General features: G+C 50.4%; 1 protein-coding gene across 1 annotated transcript; it reads right to left on the bottom strand.

Annotated features, from left to right (window-relative positions):
• Positions 1-993: 993 nt before the first annotated feature.
• Positions 994-17,750, bottom strand: HMGCL (3-hydroxy-3-methylglutaryl-CoA lyase). Its single transcript, XM_082614520.1, has 9 exons — positions 17,663-17,750; positions 13,338-13,421; positions 11,416-11,523; positions 10,605-10,700; positions 8,767-8,915; positions 6,156-6,219; positions 4,507-4,695; positions 3,052-3,177; positions 994-1,720 (listed from the first exon to the last, which is right to left on the bottom strand). The coding sequence occupies exons 1-9, from the start codon at positions 17,720-17,722 to the stop codon at positions 1,619-1,621; spliced, it is 978 nt and encodes a 325-aa protein (XP_082470646.1). The 5' UTR covers positions 17,723-17,750; the 3' UTR covers positions 994-1,618.
• Positions 17,751-18,002: the final 252 nt, after the last annotated feature.

An 18,002-nucleotide genomic window follows, 5' to 3' on the forward strand; every position in this document is an offset into this window, starting at 1 on the left:
CAGGCGCCGCGCCCCGGGAGATGGGGCTTCTCAGGGGCGCCCGGCAGCCGTCCCGTGGCGGGAGCCACAGCCAAGCGCGGGGCCGAAGACCGCGGCTCCACGCTCGCCCGCAGGTTTTCCACTGTTTTCGTAGCTGCCAAACTCTTTCTTTTTAGTAACCCTGGCATGAAGCAGATGGCTGCCTGGAACCGAGGCGAGAGGGACGGCGCCGAAGCACGGGAACGGTTAGGGGTCGCCCAGAGGCTGCCGTTCCGGAAAGTCTAGTTTAAAAACCCGCCAAAGGGAACTTCCCTGTCGGTCCTGTGAGTAAGACTCCGCGCTCCCAATGCAGGGGGCCCGCGGTTCGATCCCGCATGCATGCTGCAACTAAGAAGTCCATAAGCCGCACCTAAGGATCCCGAACGCAGCAACGAAGACCCGGCGTAGATAGATTAGATTAGATAAATAAGATGGATAGATTAGATGGATTTTTTTTTAATACCGCTAAGGGAGCCCTGAAATTAAAACAGGAATTACAGCGCCAGTTGCGGTCAGCCTGGAACGGTTTGTACCCTGCCTACCATAATAGTACGTTAGAAAATGGTGTTCTGTTTTTGTTTAAAATAAAGGGAGGGCTAAGGAATGATGTGTATAAAGGCATGACATACTGAATGATGAAAACCGAGCAAAGGAAGAAATGCACACGTGTGTCCCACAGCCTGAGTGCCCTGGGCCTGCCCGAGTCCAGCAAGGACGCTGCTGACAGGCAGGAGAGGCTAAGGTCCCGAGAGCTGAGTGCACCCAGAGCTGCACCTGCCCAGGCCCAGAGGACCTTGTGCAACAGCCCAGGTCACTGAGCCACGAGCCTCAGAAACAACCTCCCCAGGATGCTCTGGTCGGCGCTGTCATTACCACCGACACCCCCAATTCTCAAGAGGGGAAAGAGGGAGAAAATTCAGAGATGAATAAACTGAAGTCTATGCTTTCCTCTTAGAGGAAATGTTGAGAAGATGCTTTATTCCCTCTCCCCTATGTACACACATCTGCACAACAGAACACTGGAATGGTTGTGTCACTAAACCTTTAATTACATAAGCTGTTTTCAACAATCATGTTCAAAGTGGAGATTTTCCAGAGGTGCTGGAGTTGGCAGGTGGCCACCACAGCTCAGCCCTCACCCCTTCACCAAATGCCCTCTGCCAGCTGAGGGAAAAACTCCTCCCTGCCCCTTTGCCCTACAAAGTCAGCGAGCGATGGCCCCAAGGATATGGCAGCATCAAGCTGTGCAGCGTGGCCAACTGGCAGGGTTCACCCAGAGGTGAGACTTGAGGATCAACCCAAGGCAGAGAATTGGGGTCCCAAGTGCCCTCAGGCATCCAACTCCTGGGCCTTTGGGTCCATGGTGAAGGGAGACCTCCAGCTGCCCAAGCCTCTCACTCATACTCAGGTCAGGCAGGGAGGGCCTGAGGCCAGGCAACTCCAGTCCACCTCCTTTCTGCCAGGAGAGACCTAGGTGCAGAGCTGGCAGTGAGGTGCCTACTCCTGTTGATTTCATTCCCATTTCCACATGCCCATCTGTGAGTCATCCACACATGTCCCTATTCCCACACAGTCCCCAGGGCTTTGGGGGGCAAGGGGCTCACAGTTTACAGGTAGCCTGAGCCACTTTGGAGCTGGTTCTTCTGTTCAGGGCTTGACAGATAAAGGCCCCAGCTTCCAGGAGCTTCTGGAGGTTCACACCCTTTGAGAAACAAGTTAGAGGATGCAGTAAGTCACGACATGCCCTCAACACCCAGGGAAACATCAGACTGGACAGAAAACCGTGTAAGGGTGAAGACAACCAGGCCCTTGTTCCTCTGACGATGGGATACCAGTTGCCTGTGAGGTGGTGTCCTCGTGGCACGTGGGGTTCCCCTCTGACTGCCCTCAATGTGTGAAATGGTTTGTAGTGCTGCCACCAGGGAAGGGAGCTCAGTAGTCTTGTGTGGTTCTCCAACTCCAGAGTCTAGCACAGGCCTGGCCCACAGTGGTCAAACACTGAATACTGAAGTAAGGACCGTGAGGCAGAGAGAAACGGGAGTAAAGATACCAACTAAGGGCTTCCCTGGTGGCACAGTGGATAAAAATCTGCCTGCCAATGCAGGGGACACAGGTTCGATCCCTGGTCTGGGAAGATCCCACATGCCATGGAGTAACTAAGCCTGTGAGCCACAGCTACTGAGCCTGCACTCTAGAGCCCGTGCTCCGCTACAAGAGAAGCCACCGCAATAAGCCACCGCAATAAGCCCACGCACTGCAACGAAGAGTAGCCTCCGCTCTCCACAACTAGAGAAACCCTGCACGTAACCCAACGCAGCCAAAAATAAATAAATAAGTGAAAATTCAAAGAAAAAGAAAAATTAAAAAAACAAAAACACCAACTAAAAGGGCCACACTGAAAACCTCTTGATAACAATAGCTCCTATTTATTGATGCATACTATCTGCTTAGCTCTGGGCCAAGCATTCCACATTTTCTTATCCTCATAATGACTGTGAGATAGGTGCTCTTATTATTCCCATTTCCTAGGCCCAGAGCTGTGAAGTAATCTGTCAGGTCACACAGCCTGTGAGTGACAGGACTAGGTTTTAAACCCAGTTCTGTCTAATCCAAAAGCACAGATGCTACACTGCTTCCAACCCACACTGAGGGCCCTTACTGACTCCGGCAGAGCCCTGGGGGGCTAATTCTACTGCCCTCATTTTTCAGAGAACAAAACAAAGGTCCAGAGGAAACTGACTCGCTTCAGGTCCTGGCTTTACCCTTTCAGGGCTCTTTCCCTACACCCCGGTGCCCCCTCAGACTGAGCCGTCAGACTCACACCGAGGGCCTGCCTCCTCGTGGCCTCCATCTGCCACGCTCTGTTATCCCAAAACATATGACAGAACGGCCCTAGTCCCTTGGCACCCTTCTCTTAACTGCACCAGCACCACCTCAAAAATCCTGAACAAACCCAGCAGCTTCTGTCCTCCGGCTTCAGGCAGAGCTCTGGTCAGTTCAGGGCTGTCGCCACCTGGAGGCAGGTGGCATTACCGTGTGAACGCCCAAGCCGGCCAGCATGTAGACCAGGTCCTCGGTGGCCAAGTTTCCCGATGCTCCGTGTGCATAGGGACAGCCTCCAAGTCCCGCCACAGAAGAGTCCACAACACTCACTCCCATCTGCAAACAAGGATGGTGAAACATGGCTGTCACTGTGGGGACCAGAGCCTACAAAGCCGCTTCTTGTAAACCTACCATCTGCTGCCTGAAATTCTTTGGCTTGTGATTCTGTCGACGTGAAAATCCCACTGAAAGAAACTGTTCCTCTTTTTAGTTCCTAAAACAGTGTGAGTCTTTTATGCTACACTGTTTCCTCTGCCAGGAATATCTACCCTCCTTCCTTTCATGGTCGACTCCTCACCTTCTCCTCAGCCTAAAAGCCACCTCCTCAGAGGGGCCCTTCCCGATCACCAACCTAAACTAACCCTCTCCCTCTGTTGAGGTTTCAGACCCCTGTTGCTGTGTTCACTCACCCAGCCCCGCTCCCTCACCCCACGTCAAGCCTCTAACCCCACGGGGGCCTATCCCATTTCCCTAGGTCAGTGTCTCCCACTTTCCTAAGATGACTGTTTCACTTTCTCCTCTCTCCTTAAACCTCAACTCTGAGAAAAGAGACCCAGAAGGTAATAGAATCATCTGGCTTAAAGACATGAGTCTCAAGGAGGTAACGTGAGAACTAAAAAGGGGAAAAAATAAGGTGGCCCAGGATTGCTCCAGCTAACCTAAAGACAACCGGCTAGACTTAGACTATCACTACAGCAAGGCAGCCTGTGGTCAGACGCTAGGAAATTTCTGTCTAAGGGGCTGCTGGGCCATGGGACCCTCATTCTGGGCCAGCCCGCAAGAAGTAAGCCTCAAAAGAAACCCAATCTGAGGCCTTAGTCCAATCTTTGGGGAACAGCATTAAAGGTTCTCCCTCTGAGTGACCTCTGCCTCCCTCCCTCCTTCCTGCCCACTCTCACTACACACAGGCACGCGCACGCGCACTCACAGCCCTGTGTGCTAGGGCGGGGCCGGGGCACCTGAGTCTTCCCTGACCCCACCTTAGTCTTACAATGCAGTGCTGCCTGGTCACCTTTCCGCTTCCCTTTTTCAACTGCTTAACTTCTTCGTGTCCTTCAGGCCTCCCCTGGCGAGTCCTCCCTGACCTCCCCAGCTGGGACTGGGGCCTTGCCGAGCCCCATGCTTCCTCCCTGCGTGGCATCTGTCACAATGCATTAGGATTATCACCTGATTCTCGACTGTCTCTCCTAACAGACAGATGCAGGCACTTTCAGGGCAGGGTCACATGTTTGTGTCCGCCATGGCCAGCCCGCGGCCTGGCACACAGGTGTGGGCCTTCAGCACAGTGAACGCTTGCTGAAAGAATAAATGAAACATAGCTGTCCTGCCACCATACCCTTTGGGAGAATGGACATGTGCCTCTATTCCGGGACATGCCCTGATTACCTGCAGGGCCATCAAGGTGTTGGCCAGGGCCTGGCCATAGGTGTCATGGCAGTGGACAGCCAGGGCAGCCACTGGCACCTCATGCATGACAGCGGACAGCATATCCTTCATGGTCCCAGGGGTGCCCACGCCAATGGTGTCCCCCAGAGAGATCTCATAGCAGCCCACTGAGTACATCTTCTTGGCGACCTGGGGAAACAAGCAGGAGCTTGGAGGACCCCCGATTCCTCAAGCCAGGGGTCCTTAGCCTACGCAGAACACCTCCACGTGTGAGACACTAAATTCCTATCAGACCACAGACTCCTTACAACTTTATGAGTGGGAATGATGATCCTCCTTCTACTCGTCAGGAGACTGGGACGTAAGGAGCGGAGCGGCCACTGGGTGCGGGCCCTGGGGCCCCAACCCCTGTGCCTTCCTCCCGCGCGTGTCCCAAACTCCATCCAGTCCTTCACTTACCACCTTCACACACTGTGTCAGACCCAGGAACCAGAATCAGTAGAATTGATTCCTTTCGCGTAGCTCTATCCTTGGTAGGAAGATGTGTGAAATCATGGGTCTGAGGTGCTAGTTATATATTTTTAAGAGAAGTACATAACTATTAAAATTTTTAGAAGCCCATTTGTCAACCCCCAAAATCACTGCAAAACCAGAGCAGTATATGCCCCACCTGAGGAGATGCTGCTCCACACTGCTCCGCTGGAGAAGGGGGAGGAAGGCGGAGGTGGGGTCAGGGACGTGGTGATACCCAACAGTGGTCTGATGGATAAAGAAATCGGTGAGCCCCCTCCGCGACTGCCCACGTGGGCAGAATGACAAGGAGCCATGGCAGCCAGTGGGTGGCAGAGGGTGCAGCAAAAGTGGCAGGCTTGGGAGTGACGTGATGCTGAAGTAAAATCCCGGTTCTGCCGCTCGCTAGCTATGGGACCCTGGCAACAGACCTAACTTTCCTGAGCTTCAGTTTCTGCTTCTGAAAAACAATGACGAGCCTTTGCAGGGATACAGGGAGGGCAGGCGGCAACAGGAGGCTGAGACCCTGGACGACAGCAGCCACTCTCAATAAGCAGTTGCTACTGTTTCCAATGCCCATTTCCGGGTGCTACCTGGTGTGTGGGAAGAGCAAGAGGGCTTTAGAGGTAAGCAGATGGGGGTTGAGACCTGGTTTCACCATTTGCAACCTGCATGGCAAGTTAGTCTGCTTCCTCAACTGTAAAATGGAATAACAACACCAAATTTGCTGGGTGGTTTTGAGGACAAAATGACATAAGTTCTTGGGTTGTTCAAGTTCATTTCCCGCCCTGTGTTCTTCTCAGAGGATGTCAATGGTCTCTCCAACCACTACAAGGAACCCCTCTGCAGAGGATTCTCACCTCACATCACCTGTCCACTGACAAGATTGGAAACTGAGTCAGGGGCTTTCGCCCTGGGGTAGAGGGCAGGGGCTTCAGAGACTCCATGCCCGGTTAGGAGGTGGGCCTCCAGGGGTGAGCGCAGGGCTGTGCTCTCAGAGGGGCTTAATGAAGGAGCTGGGCAAACAAATGAAATCCGTGACCCACCATGAAAGTGTGGCGAGAGCAACCTACGCATGCCGGGGCAGGCACAGGAGCCAACCCCCATGGAATCCCACCCCACCCCCCACCCCCACGCACCTCAGCTACTTTAGCCGGGGAGATCTTCCCTTCGTAGGGGCATCCAAGCACACAGGAGACGTACCTGTGGGAAAACAGGGAGGACTGGTGTCAATGCCCCCGGGCTCTTTGGCCAGCAGAGCTGGGGCAGGGTGGCTGCTTGACACACATCCCTGGTTAGCCTGCACCCAAACCTGAAGCCGGGCAGGAGGCCAAGGGCCTGAGTGAAAGGCTAATTCAATGCTGGTGAGCCGGACGAAGGCAGTGCTGCTCAGTGCCAGGAGTGGGCAGTGTGGCGCCACAGCAGGGAAGGGAAGAAACTAACAGGCCTGTAGTTCAGGAAGCAGGCGACACACAGAGAGGCAGCCAGAGACCAACCAAGGAGGAGGAGAAGCTAAAGAGGGCAATATGGGTAGCCAGCTGAGCCGCACAGAGTGGGGCCACGCTCGGGAGAGGACCAAGGACGGATGAAACCAAAGCGGGAACGAAAAAACTGGGCCAGCCGAGGGCCAAGGGATCGGCTGCTCCGGTTGAGTGGCCAGAGGGTTCAAACACTCATTTATTCAACTGATATATACCGAGCTGCCCACAGTGTGCCAGGCACTGGGGAAGCGCAGTGAGCAAGACTGAAAAGATCCCCACTGACACGGAGCTTAAGGTTTCAAGTTAGGGAGACAGCCAATAAAAAAGTAAACTAATAAGGGAAGGACATAATCTTAAAAAGTGATGTGCTATGAAGGAAAGACAAGGGAAGTGTGACAGGAGCAACCAGAGGAGGCCAACAACAGTAGGATGGCCCAGGAAGACCTCTGTGAGGACGCGAAGATGGAGCTGAGATGGGGGGGAGAGCCGTGTTCCAGTCAGAGAGAAGGACCAGCGTAGAGTCCCTGAGACCGAAGACTAGGTGTGTTCAAGACACAGAACAAAGGACAAAACAGCTGAGGTATGGGCAGCAAGAGGCAAAGAAGTAAAACATGAGGTTGGAGAGGAGGCCACCGGCCTGATCATGCGGTCTTGCGAGTTACGGTGAAGAGTCTGGATCTTGGGTGTAGCCAGCTTCTATGTCCACCCACCCCATTCAGGCTGAGGCTCCATTAAAACCTTTTAGAGGGCTTCCCTGGTGGCGCAGTGGTTGAGGGTCCACCTGCCGATGCAGGGGACACGGGTTCGTGCCCCAGTCCAGGAAGATCCCACATGCCGCGGAGTGGCTGGGCCCGTGAGCCATGGCCGCTGAGCCTGCGCGTCCGGAGCCTGTGCTCCGCAACGGGAGAGGCCACAGCAGTGAGAGGCCCGCGTACCGCAAAAAAAAAAAACCAACAAAAAAAACCTTTTAGAGTCTTACAAAGTACTCTGCATATTATGAGGCATAATAAATGTCTGCTGGATAAATAAATTTCAGACTCAAACATCTCAGTGTATTTTTCCATTTTAATCCTTCTTCTTACTCTCCAATCACTGCTGAGCACAGAAAAGCTAAAGAAATACTGAGGAAAGAGCACAGCCTTGGGAGTCAGGAAGACCTGACATGCCCTTGCTTCCCCATCCATCTATCCGCCCGTCGGTTCCTGAGCACCTACTATGTGCTAGGCCCAGAGCTGGGAGAGGGAGTACAGCAGGGACTGAGGTGGGCTCTGCCCTCATGGAGAGCAGAGTCCAGTGGGGGATGGGAGGCAGAGGAGAATTTAACAAGCAGGTAAGTGCTTTGTTAGAGGATGTTCAGGGGACTCTGGGAGCCCAGAGGAGGGACACCAACTCCACCTAAGGGAAGAGAAAGCTTCGTGGAGAAACTGGCATCCACGAGAGGACCTGAAGATGAGCAGGAGTTAGCCCTGACAAGTAGGATGTAGAAGGAAGAGTGTCCTGAGTCTACAGAAAGCACGTGCAAAGGCCCAGAGGCAGGAGAGAACTGGGCCATGTGACAAATGGAAAGAAATTCCAGTTGGCCGGAATGCAGTGTACTGAGGAAGCAGGGCCGGAAGAGGGACGTGAGCAACGAGGCTGCAGAGAGTGACAGGGGCTGAAAAACGCAGGGGCTTGTAAACCATGTTGAAAAGTCTGGAGTTGATGAGTCACTGACAGGTTTTTAACCGGGGAGTGATGTGATCAGACGTGTACCTCTGAAACAGCATTCTGGCTGCAGTTCGTTGTGTGACCTTACAGCAGACGCTTCAGCCTTCCTGAGCCTCAGTTTTGTCATCTGGAAGTGGGGACAGAGGCCTCCTTGCTGGGCGATTGTGCGGCTACAATTAGCTAATACACGGACAACGCCTGGCACTACTGCTATTAAAGACGTGATGTCGGAGACATCTTAGAGGCCGAGGGGATTCCTCAGGGATGTGTGAAGAGTTGGTGGTGGAGCCAGGATTAAACTGACCTCCACAAACCCTGTTTAGTGTCTGTCCTGCTAGATTCCTCTGGTGAACCGACCCAAAAATCAGGTTTGGAGAAAGCACTTGCCAGGATTTCTTCTGACCAAATTTACTTGGGAAAAGATGTCTGGGTGTGGAGCTTGGGCTGCCTGCACCCAGGATAAGGAGTCTGTGAGGGATGGTCGCTGGAGTTAGAGCCTGGCCCTATTCCCGAATGGTCCTGAGGAAATAAGGAGAGGCAGCACCAGCGTGGTCAGACTCACCCCCGCACAGGGATACTGGCTGCCCGAGCTGCCTTCAAGATTTCGTCAAACCGCTGCACGCTCTCATCTACGGAGCAGTTGATGTTCTTCTTGCTGAAAAGCTCGGAGGCAGCTCCAAAGACAGCCACTTCCTTGGCTCCGGCAGCAACCTGCCAACAGCCAGGTGAATTGCTTTCAGCAATTTTCTCTTCCAGGAACACCCACACAGAGTGGCAAAAACCTTTGTCTAATGGTGAATTTTATGATATATGAATATTGTAAGTTGATTTGTGTCCTTCCCAAAGACATGTTGAAAGGCTGACCCCCAGTACCTCAGAACGTGACCTTGTTTAGGGTCACTGTAGATGTAATTAGTTAAGATGAAGTCATATTAGTCCCTCTTCCCTTATACGATTGCGCCCATGTGAAGACAGACACAGAGGAAAGGCCAGCGAAGGTGGAAGCAGATACTGGAGTGACGCACCTAAAAGCGGAGGAACACTGAGGACTGCCAATCATCACCAGAAACTAGGAGAGAGGCATGGCAAGATTCTCTCTCAGAGACCTCAGGGGAACCAACCTGGGCTTCCCTGGTGGCACAGTGGTTAAGAATCCGCCTGCCAATGCAGGGGACAACACGGGTTCGAGCCCTGGTCCAGGAAGATCCCACATGCCGCGGAGCAACTAAGCCCGTGAGCCACAACTACTGAGCCTGCACTTCAGAGCCCGTGAGCCACAACTACTGAGCCCACACACCTAGAGCCCGTGAGCCACAACTACTGAGCCCGTACACCACAACTACTGAGCCCGTGTGCCTAGAGCCCATGGTCTGCAACAAGAGAAGCCACCATAATGAGAAGCCCGCACACCGCAACGGAGAGTAGCCCCTGCTCGCTGCAACTAGAGAAAGCCCACGCACAGCAACGAAGACCCAACGCAACCAAAAATAAATACATAAATAAATTAAAAAAAAAAAAGAAGGAACCAACCCTACTGACACCTTGATTTAGGACTTCTAGCCTCCAGAACTGTGAGAGAGTACATTTCTACTGTTTTAAGCAACCTAGTTTTTTCATATTTTATAATGGCAGCCCTAGGAAATTAATACAGTGAACTATATCTCAATAAAAAAGAAGCCTTGGCCTTCCCTAAGGACCAACACTGTGGTGCCGTCACCACCCTGGAAGTCACTCTTTCTTTTATTTTATTTTTTTTCCGGACTCCGGACGCGCAGGCTCAGCGGCCATGGCTCACGGGCCTAGCCGCTCTGCGGCATGTGGGATCTTCCCGGACCGGGGCACGAACCCGTGTCCCCTGCATCGGCAGGCGGACTCTCAACCACTGCGCCACCAGGGAAGCCCTGGAAGTCACTCTTAAAAGAAGCTTTTTGCCTAAATTCGGAATCAACATCTCCAATGACGTTCTCATGTAAAATTATAAGTTGACAGATACTAGCAACTACCTTTAACTCTCGTGGAGAGCTCCATCACATTTCTTTAAAGAGGAGATGGGCAACAACAAGAGCTAACGTTTATTAAGCACTTATCTTCTACCAGGCTCTTACTAAGCAACTCATGTGCATCCTATCTTCTGAAATCCTCACAATGTTAGGTCCCATCATTAACCTTATTTTATAGGCAGAACCTGAGGCTCAAAGAGGTTTAGCAGCTTGTCAAGATCAGAGAGCTGGGAGTGGCAGGGCCAGGACTGCCCCCAGGTCTGTCTGATGGTGCCCATCACCGCTGGAGACAAGTCATTCAGACAGACATCCTGGGACAGGGACTGAGCCCAGGGACAAGACAGAGGCCAATGGCCATCAATCTCATTTCAGGGGCCCCCACCAAAAACAAGTCTCTTACCGCTGCCTGGAAGCCTTTGAAATTTGGGGTCAGCACTGGGTAGCTGATGCCGGGAAATTTCTGGATGCCCTTTATGACTTCAGCGTGGTCAGCCATCTGAGAGCCAAAGGAGACACTGCCAAGTCACCACCAAGGGCAGGCAGAGAGTTCAGGTAGAGAAAACCGTTTCAGCACAAAATCTCTGTTCTCCAGGACCCTTGCAGAATGAGTCCTTTTGCAGAGCTGAGTCCCCTCAATGCTCTTACTATTTGTTTGACTGCTGATGAGCGAGAAGGGTCCTTGGCATGGGTGTGACCCCCAGTCTCTCCATATGGCTAATACTGTCAACTCTATATAAGGAGCAACAGCAGCAATGGTACTTGTAGCCATCTGCTGAGAATGTGCTCCGAGCCCGGCACTGTGCTCAGTGCCCTCTAACTCAGTTGGAACGGGATCTTTCTTCCCACTTGACTATCTCTGTGAAGCAGGAGTCGCCAGTCTTTCCCCTTCACAAATGCAGAAGCCACACCTCTAGACAGGCCTAGAGATTCTAGACTTCTTAGAGCCAGAAGAGACCTGAGAGGTCATCCTGAAGCTGGAGAGGGGAAGGCCTCACCAAGCTCACCACGCAAGTCGGGGCAGAGCCCAGACTGAATCCAAGCCACCTGCCTCCCGGGGCATATGCTCTTTTGCTGCACATGCTACTATGAAGCAGAGAGCTCTCAAAGCCAGAGACCTGGAAACCTACGTTCCTGACTTCTACTGACTTCCAGGGCAAGCGCAAAACTTTACATCCCTCTCATCTGAGACATGCCTGAGGGCTGGGGCTCACCTGGGGAACCCATTTGGGAGACACAAAACTGGTGGCTTCTATAACAGGGAGTCCTGCTTCGGAGAGCATGTCTATCAGTTTGATTTTCATTGGAGTCGGTAAAATATTCTGTAATGCAGAGAAAAACCAGAAAAGACAGGTTGGCAAGGTCAGTAATAAAATGGTCTCAGAATGCAGCCTGTTAGTTCAAAGCTTTTACGACAGCAAGCAATTCACTATCTCAACTTTCAAACACTAACATGAATTCACATGTAATCCTGGCCAACAGGTGCAGAACAAGGCTTGTCTTCGAGTTCTACAGATAGCATTTTGCAGTGGAAGCAGTTTCTCACTTGAAAATGAGTTAATACTGACATGGAAACAATATTTTCCTGTCATACAGGCTTTTAAACTAAATTTTTGTTACTTTATGACCCCATCATAAACAAATCGCCATGGCCTGAAAGGGCAGAGATGACTAACCTTCTGGGTCCTATGAGATGTGGCCTCCAAAGGGTCACACCCTCCCCCTTCTGTCTCTCAGCTGGCACAGGATCTCATCCTCACATGATTAGCCTGCTGCTTCTCTGTCCCTCACCATGTCTAGCTGCTCACCAGACTCTGTGGACTCCTATCTCCAAATCTACCATCATTATCCCATGTATGTTACGGCATGGTCACAGTCACTCTACTAATTCATCCCACACAGGAATCCTTCTAAAACACAGTCTCCATTATCTCACTCTCCTGCTCAAAAGCCTTCCATGGCTCCCTAGTACTTACAGGATTAGGTCAAAAATCCTAAAAACTCCAAGTCCTTCTTGCCAGGCCCTTCCACCCCCAATTTCTCTCCCACTGCTTTAATTTAATCTATTCCACAAGTAATTTTTGAGAGCCTTCTATGTTCCAAGGATTGTGCTAGGAGCTACAGATACAGCAGTGAGCAGAACAGACATGATCTTGTCCTCAGAGAGCTTATTGTTTCCAACCAACACTATTAAAGGTAGGCTGATCATGCTTTAAAAAAAATTTTTTAAGGAGGTTTTCTTATTGAAAAAATAATTAATACATGATTATTTCAGAAAAACATGCCAAAAACAAAAGAAAACCACCCTTAAAACCTCCCAGAGATAACACTCTTAATACCCTGATAGGTAACTTTCTAGATCTGTGCAGTCCAGTACATTAGACATGAGCCATATGTGGTTATTTAAATTTTAATTAATTAAAATTACATTAAAAAATTCAATTCCCCAGCCACACTAGTCACATTTCAAGTGCTCAACAGCCACAAGTGTCTAGTGGCTACTGTATGGGACAGCTCAAGCCTAGAACACTTCTGTCTTCACAGGAAGTTCTATTGGACAGCACTGTTCTATGATCCTTTTCTAGGCAGATGCTCCCACACATATATAAACTTTTTTCTTACACAAAAGTATAAGATTAAATATATATATATAGACACTATCTTATAATGATTACATCTTAATATACTCCTATATTATTAATGGCTTCACAATATTCCATTTTATGAAGTCATTAATGTATTTGAGTTATCTTTCCTCCTACTGAACATTTAGGTTGTTTCCAACTGTTCTGCTGTTACAACAGGGTTTTAAGGAACATCCGCAAGGCTAAATCTTTGCATGTGACTTTCATGACTTCCTTTGGACAAATCCCCTTATGTGCAATTGCTGGATCAAAGGCACGCCCTCACCTTCCCTCTGCACTCCTGCAGCACTTACCGTCCACCGCCGCGCCCCCCCCCCCCCGCCCACACACAGGGCCTTAAGGTGGACCCGGGGTCACAACACTTGTGGCTGAACTGTCACAGGTGCCTGCCTGGCCTCCCTGACCCAGCCCTAAGTTGGGTATAGTTCTGCACCCACCACATGGAACTCTCAAAGCCTGCAGAAACTTTTTTGGTTGATTTCCATCCTTACCTTTTCATTTTGTAGTCCATCTCGGGGACCAACTTCCACAATTTTCACTCGCTTTGGGAAAGTACCCACAGATGAGGTGCTAACCTTGGGTTTAAAAGAGGAAACAAAAGTAACAGGAGGAAACTGTCACAATTCTCCAGGGGGGCAAATCTGAAAGAATGTATCCATCTTCACTAATACTGAGACAAGAAGCAATATTTCTCACCCTTTAATTCACATTTGCTCTGTTCTAGAATCAAGAACAACAAAAAAAATTCACTTAGAAACAGGAATAGAGTAAGACAGTGGCCCCCAACCTCGTTGGCACCAGGGACTGGTTTCGTGGAAGACAATTTTTCCACGGACTGTGGGGGGGAGGGGATGGTTTCGGGACGATTCAAGCACATTACATTTATTGTGCACTTTATTTCTATTATTATTACATTGTAATATATACTGAAATAATTATGCAACTCATCGAAATGCAGAATCAGTGGGATCCCTGAGCTTGTTTTCCTGCAACTCGATGGTCCCATCTGGGGGCGATGGGAGACAGTGACACCTGAAGCGTGTTGCTTAAGTCCAGTCTACTCCATAAGATGCAGTTTGTCACTTGCCACTCACTGATAGGGTTTTTTTTTTTTTTTTTTTTTTTTTCTTTTTGCGGTATGCGGGCCTCTCACTGTTGTGGCCTCCCCCGTTGCGGAGCACAGGCTCCGGACGCGCAGGTCCAGCGGCCATGGCTCACGGGCCCAGCCGCTCCGCGGCATATGGGATCCTCCCAGACCGGGGCACGAACCCGTATCCCCTGCATCGGCAGGCGGACTCTCAACCACTGCGCCACCAGGGAGGCCCACTGATAGGGTTTTGATATGAGTCTGCAAGCCACTGATTTATTATGGTCTCTGTGCAGTCAAACCTCTCTGCTAACGATAATCTGTATTTGCAGCCGCTCCCCAGCGCTAGCATCACTGCATCAGCTCCACCTCGGATCATCAGGCATTGGATTCTCATAAGGAGCGCGCAACCTAGGTCCCTCGCATGCGCAGTTCACAGTAGGGTTCGCGCTCCTATGAGAATCTAATGCCGCTGCTGATCTGACAGGAGGCGGAGCTCAGGCGGTAATGGCAGCGATGGGGGTGCGGCAGATGAAGCTTCGCTCACTTGCCCACCGCTCACCTCCTGCTGTGCGGCCTGGTTCCTAACAGGCCGATGCTGGTCCATGGCCCGAGGGTTGGGGACCTCTGGAGTAAGTGATTCATGCTCCCAGTACAGGGCCATTTCCAATGCTCCTTTAGTCCAGACCCATTTCCAACCGCCTGACAGTTGAGCATTTAGGTTTTTATTTTTTTTAATTATTTTTAAAAAATATTTATTTATTTAGTTGGTTGCGCTGGGTCTTAGTTGTGGCTCGCCAGCTCCATAGTTACGGTATGTGGGCTCCTTAGTTGCGGCCTGCATGTGGGATCTAGTTCCCTGACCAAGGATCAAACCCGGGCCCCCTGCATTGGGAGCGCAGAGTCTTAACCACTGCACCACCAGGGAAGCCCCCTAGGTTGTTTTTTTAAACAAACCTATTTGCGCTCTCAAACACAGATGTCCCCAAACAGAACTTTAATTACTCCTAAAGCCCAGTCCGACTTGAGTCTTCCTATCATAGTAAGAAGCATCACATGCACCCTGTTGCCTAAGCCAGAAACCTGACTCATTCCTTCCCCACTCACCATGGCCTGTAAGATTCTTATCATCTGACTCCTGCCAATCTCCGAGAACTCATTACTGTTTCCTACTGTTCTGCACCCACCCCTCAGATGGGTCACTATACTCCAGACCCACCAGCCTTTCTCCCACAGCAGGGCCTCAGGGCTTACAGTTCCCTCTGCCCAGGACGCTCTTCACCTGGCCCTTCCCACATCTGGCTCCCTCTCATCTTTCAGTCATAGATAGGCCCCTCTGACTACCCTTTGTAAAGCTGCCAATCCCCTCACCCTCATTATTTTCTATTTCAGGACTATAATTACTTCCTTGAGAGCACTGCAAATAATGCCTACTCAGTGATTCCTCCAGTAGAATGTATGCTCTATGAGCGACTTTGTTGTAACCTCCACTTCCTCTCACGTTTGACGCTGTACTTGGCACAAAGGAGGCACTCATTAAAGAGTTATTAAAACAACAAATAAATGCATGGAGGGCAAACCTGCCCCAGAGGAGGGTAATTACTGAGTGTGGTGAGAAGCAGCCTTGGATTTTGTGGGGTTGTGGGGATGGACGGGGCTCTGTTCTCTCATAATCATAGGCTGGGTGATGACAAGGAGAGTGAGTCTGAGAAGAGAGAAAACTTTCAGCAGTTGAAGACATTTAAAAAAAGGCCCCGAGTCTCCTCTGTGTAAAGTCTGTCCTATATAAAGTCCTCTATAGAAAATCTCCCCCTCCCCACCACCACCGAGTAATACAAGGCTTTTTTCCCCTCTTTCCTCTATTCTTCTTAGTACTACTTAATACTGTTTAAATTAATTACATTTTACCAGATTTGCTCTGGATAAACATATTGCAATGGGGCAAGGGCAGAGGGGTATTGGGAATCTGACAAGGATCCCAAATTCCTGAAACCCTTAAGGAAGGAAATATTCCCAGCTATGAATCAGCTGGAACTTAAAGAACTCACCTGAATTGGCCTTGGTTTTAGCCAGCAAAGCTTCCTAGAGACTAAGGTGATGAGCCACTGAATTTCAGGAAGTCAACAGGCTAGGTTGGAAGGTCCCTGCAAGTTGAATATCCCTCCAAAAGGGATGTTCAGCCTCTGCTGGCACATTATCCTAAAACGATCGCACTGGAATGTAAGCTCCATGAGGCAGGGACTTTGTTTTATTCATTGTTATGTTTCTAAGGCCTTGCTACCTAACATGGGCTCAATAAATAACCGGCGAATGTTGTTGAAAGAATGTAAAACCTGTTTCCAAGTTCCTTTTATGAGAACAGAATAAACTCAATTCTACTTCCTTCCCCAAAACAACTCTTCATATACTAACAACAAAACAAGCATTTACTATTTTTGAAGCATTTACTATTTTTGAAGCATTTACTATTTGCCAGGCACTTAGAAGAGCCTTTTACATATTAACCCATATTATCCTCTCAACAACCTCATTAGGTAGGAACTATGATAATCCCCATTTTACTGTGAGAAATCTGAAGTCCAAGGAGATTAAGTAATTTTCTCAAGGTCACATGGTTAGCTAGTCACTGAGCTCATATCTGAACCCAGCAGTGTGGATCTAGAGCCTATGCTCTTAACCCCTAAGCCATGTTGCCTCTGCCACCCTTCGGTCCCCCCCAGTCTTCTCTCGCCTTGGTTAAACACCCAGTTCATTCCCTCTGTAAAGCTGTGCATGGAAATAATGCCCTCTAGCCACACAAATCCTGGGCCACAGCCTCCTGAGCTATGGTACCTATATCAACAGCTAAAACTGACTAAAGCCCAGTGCTAACTTCCAGACATCAGCACCTCATTTAGCCCCTACATGACAGGAACTATCACTATTCCAATTCCATAGAGCAGGAAACAGCCTCAGAAAGACCCCAAATCACACAGGTAGGAAGTGAGGAGGTTTGGATTTAACCGTCTGGTTCTGACATCAAGTGTGTGCAAGTTACCCCATGGAGGGAGGGCCTACTACCAGCATTTCGTTACACCAGGAATTTTTTCAAATCACATTTACGTCCACCATCTCATTTAATTTTCTTAACTTTTCAAGTTGGACTTACTGGATTTATTTGCAATGAGCAATCGGTGGGGAAGGTGGTCTAGTAGACACTGAAGTGGTTTTCTGAGAGGGGCCCCTACTGCCAAGACAGTGTAATTTTTACCAGTTTAAACTCCTCCTAAACTCTAAGGCAACAACTGAGCAATCACTTACTAAGAGCTAGAACAATGTTAAATGCTTTACTTACGTTTTCCTTAATCTCCAAACCAACCCTGAAGTAATGTTTTCTCATGTCATAGATCAAGAAAACGGGGGTTTAGAGACCTGTCACTCAACCGAAAAAGTGGCTTCAGAACCACTGGGACGTCTCAGCTCGAGCTTTACCCAACACAGTGTATTCAACCCTTTAGGTCTCCACGACCCGGACGAGTCGCTCGCCATCTCTGGGCCTCAGTTTCCGCATGCCCCTCAAGGGATTTGGACGGGTCAGAGAGGGTCCAAGATCCCAAAGCCCTCCCAACCCTCCTGGCCTGATGAGCTGTCCGGCTTCGCCTCTCAGAGAGCAGCCGCTACGGGCCAAGCACCCGACCCTGACCATCACGGTGCCTTTAGGACCGCCCCTGGGCGGGCCGGGGCACTTACAGCCCGGAGGGACGCCAAGCCCGGCAGTCTCCACAGGAGCGCCTTCTTCACTGTCGCCATCTTCGCCCAGCTTCTCCGGCGGCTACCCAGCGGAGCCCCACGTGACCACCGACAGCCAGGTGGGCAGGGCCCCGCCTGTGGGGCGGGGCCTCTGGAGCGCCGTGGTGACGCCCTACGCTGGCTCTGTGCCCAGTCTGTCTACGTTTTTATTTTTTCTGGGCAGTGTTTCCCTAGCCGTGGTTTATGCGCGCCCTTTGTGTGCCAGACGAAGTGAGGCGCTAGGACTATAAAGATGAACAAAAATTAACCAAAGTCTCTGACTTCATGGGTTTGTAGTCTG

The sequence above is a fragment of the Mesoplodon mirus genome (assembly GCF_964341445.2).
Source record: "Mesoplodon mirus genome assembly, chromosome: 3".
Classification (NCBI taxonomy): Eukaryota; Metazoa; Chordata; class Mammalia; order Artiodactyla; family Ziphiidae; genus Mesoplodon; species Mesoplodon mirus.

Coding starts and splice junctions, on each gene's coding strand:
- HMGCL (XM_082614520.1), bottom strand. CDS start 17,722: ATGGCGACAGTGAAGAAGGCGCTCCTGTGGAGACTGCCGGGCTTGGCG. Junction 6,220..8,766: donor GCCAGTATCCCTGTGCGGGG/GTGAGTCTGACC, acceptor GTTTTCCCACAG/GTACGTCTCCTGTGTGCTTG. Junction 3,178..4,506: donor ACACCTTGATGGCCCTGCAG/GTAATCAGGGCA, acceptor CCTTGTTTGCAG/ATGGGAGTGAGTGTTGTGGA.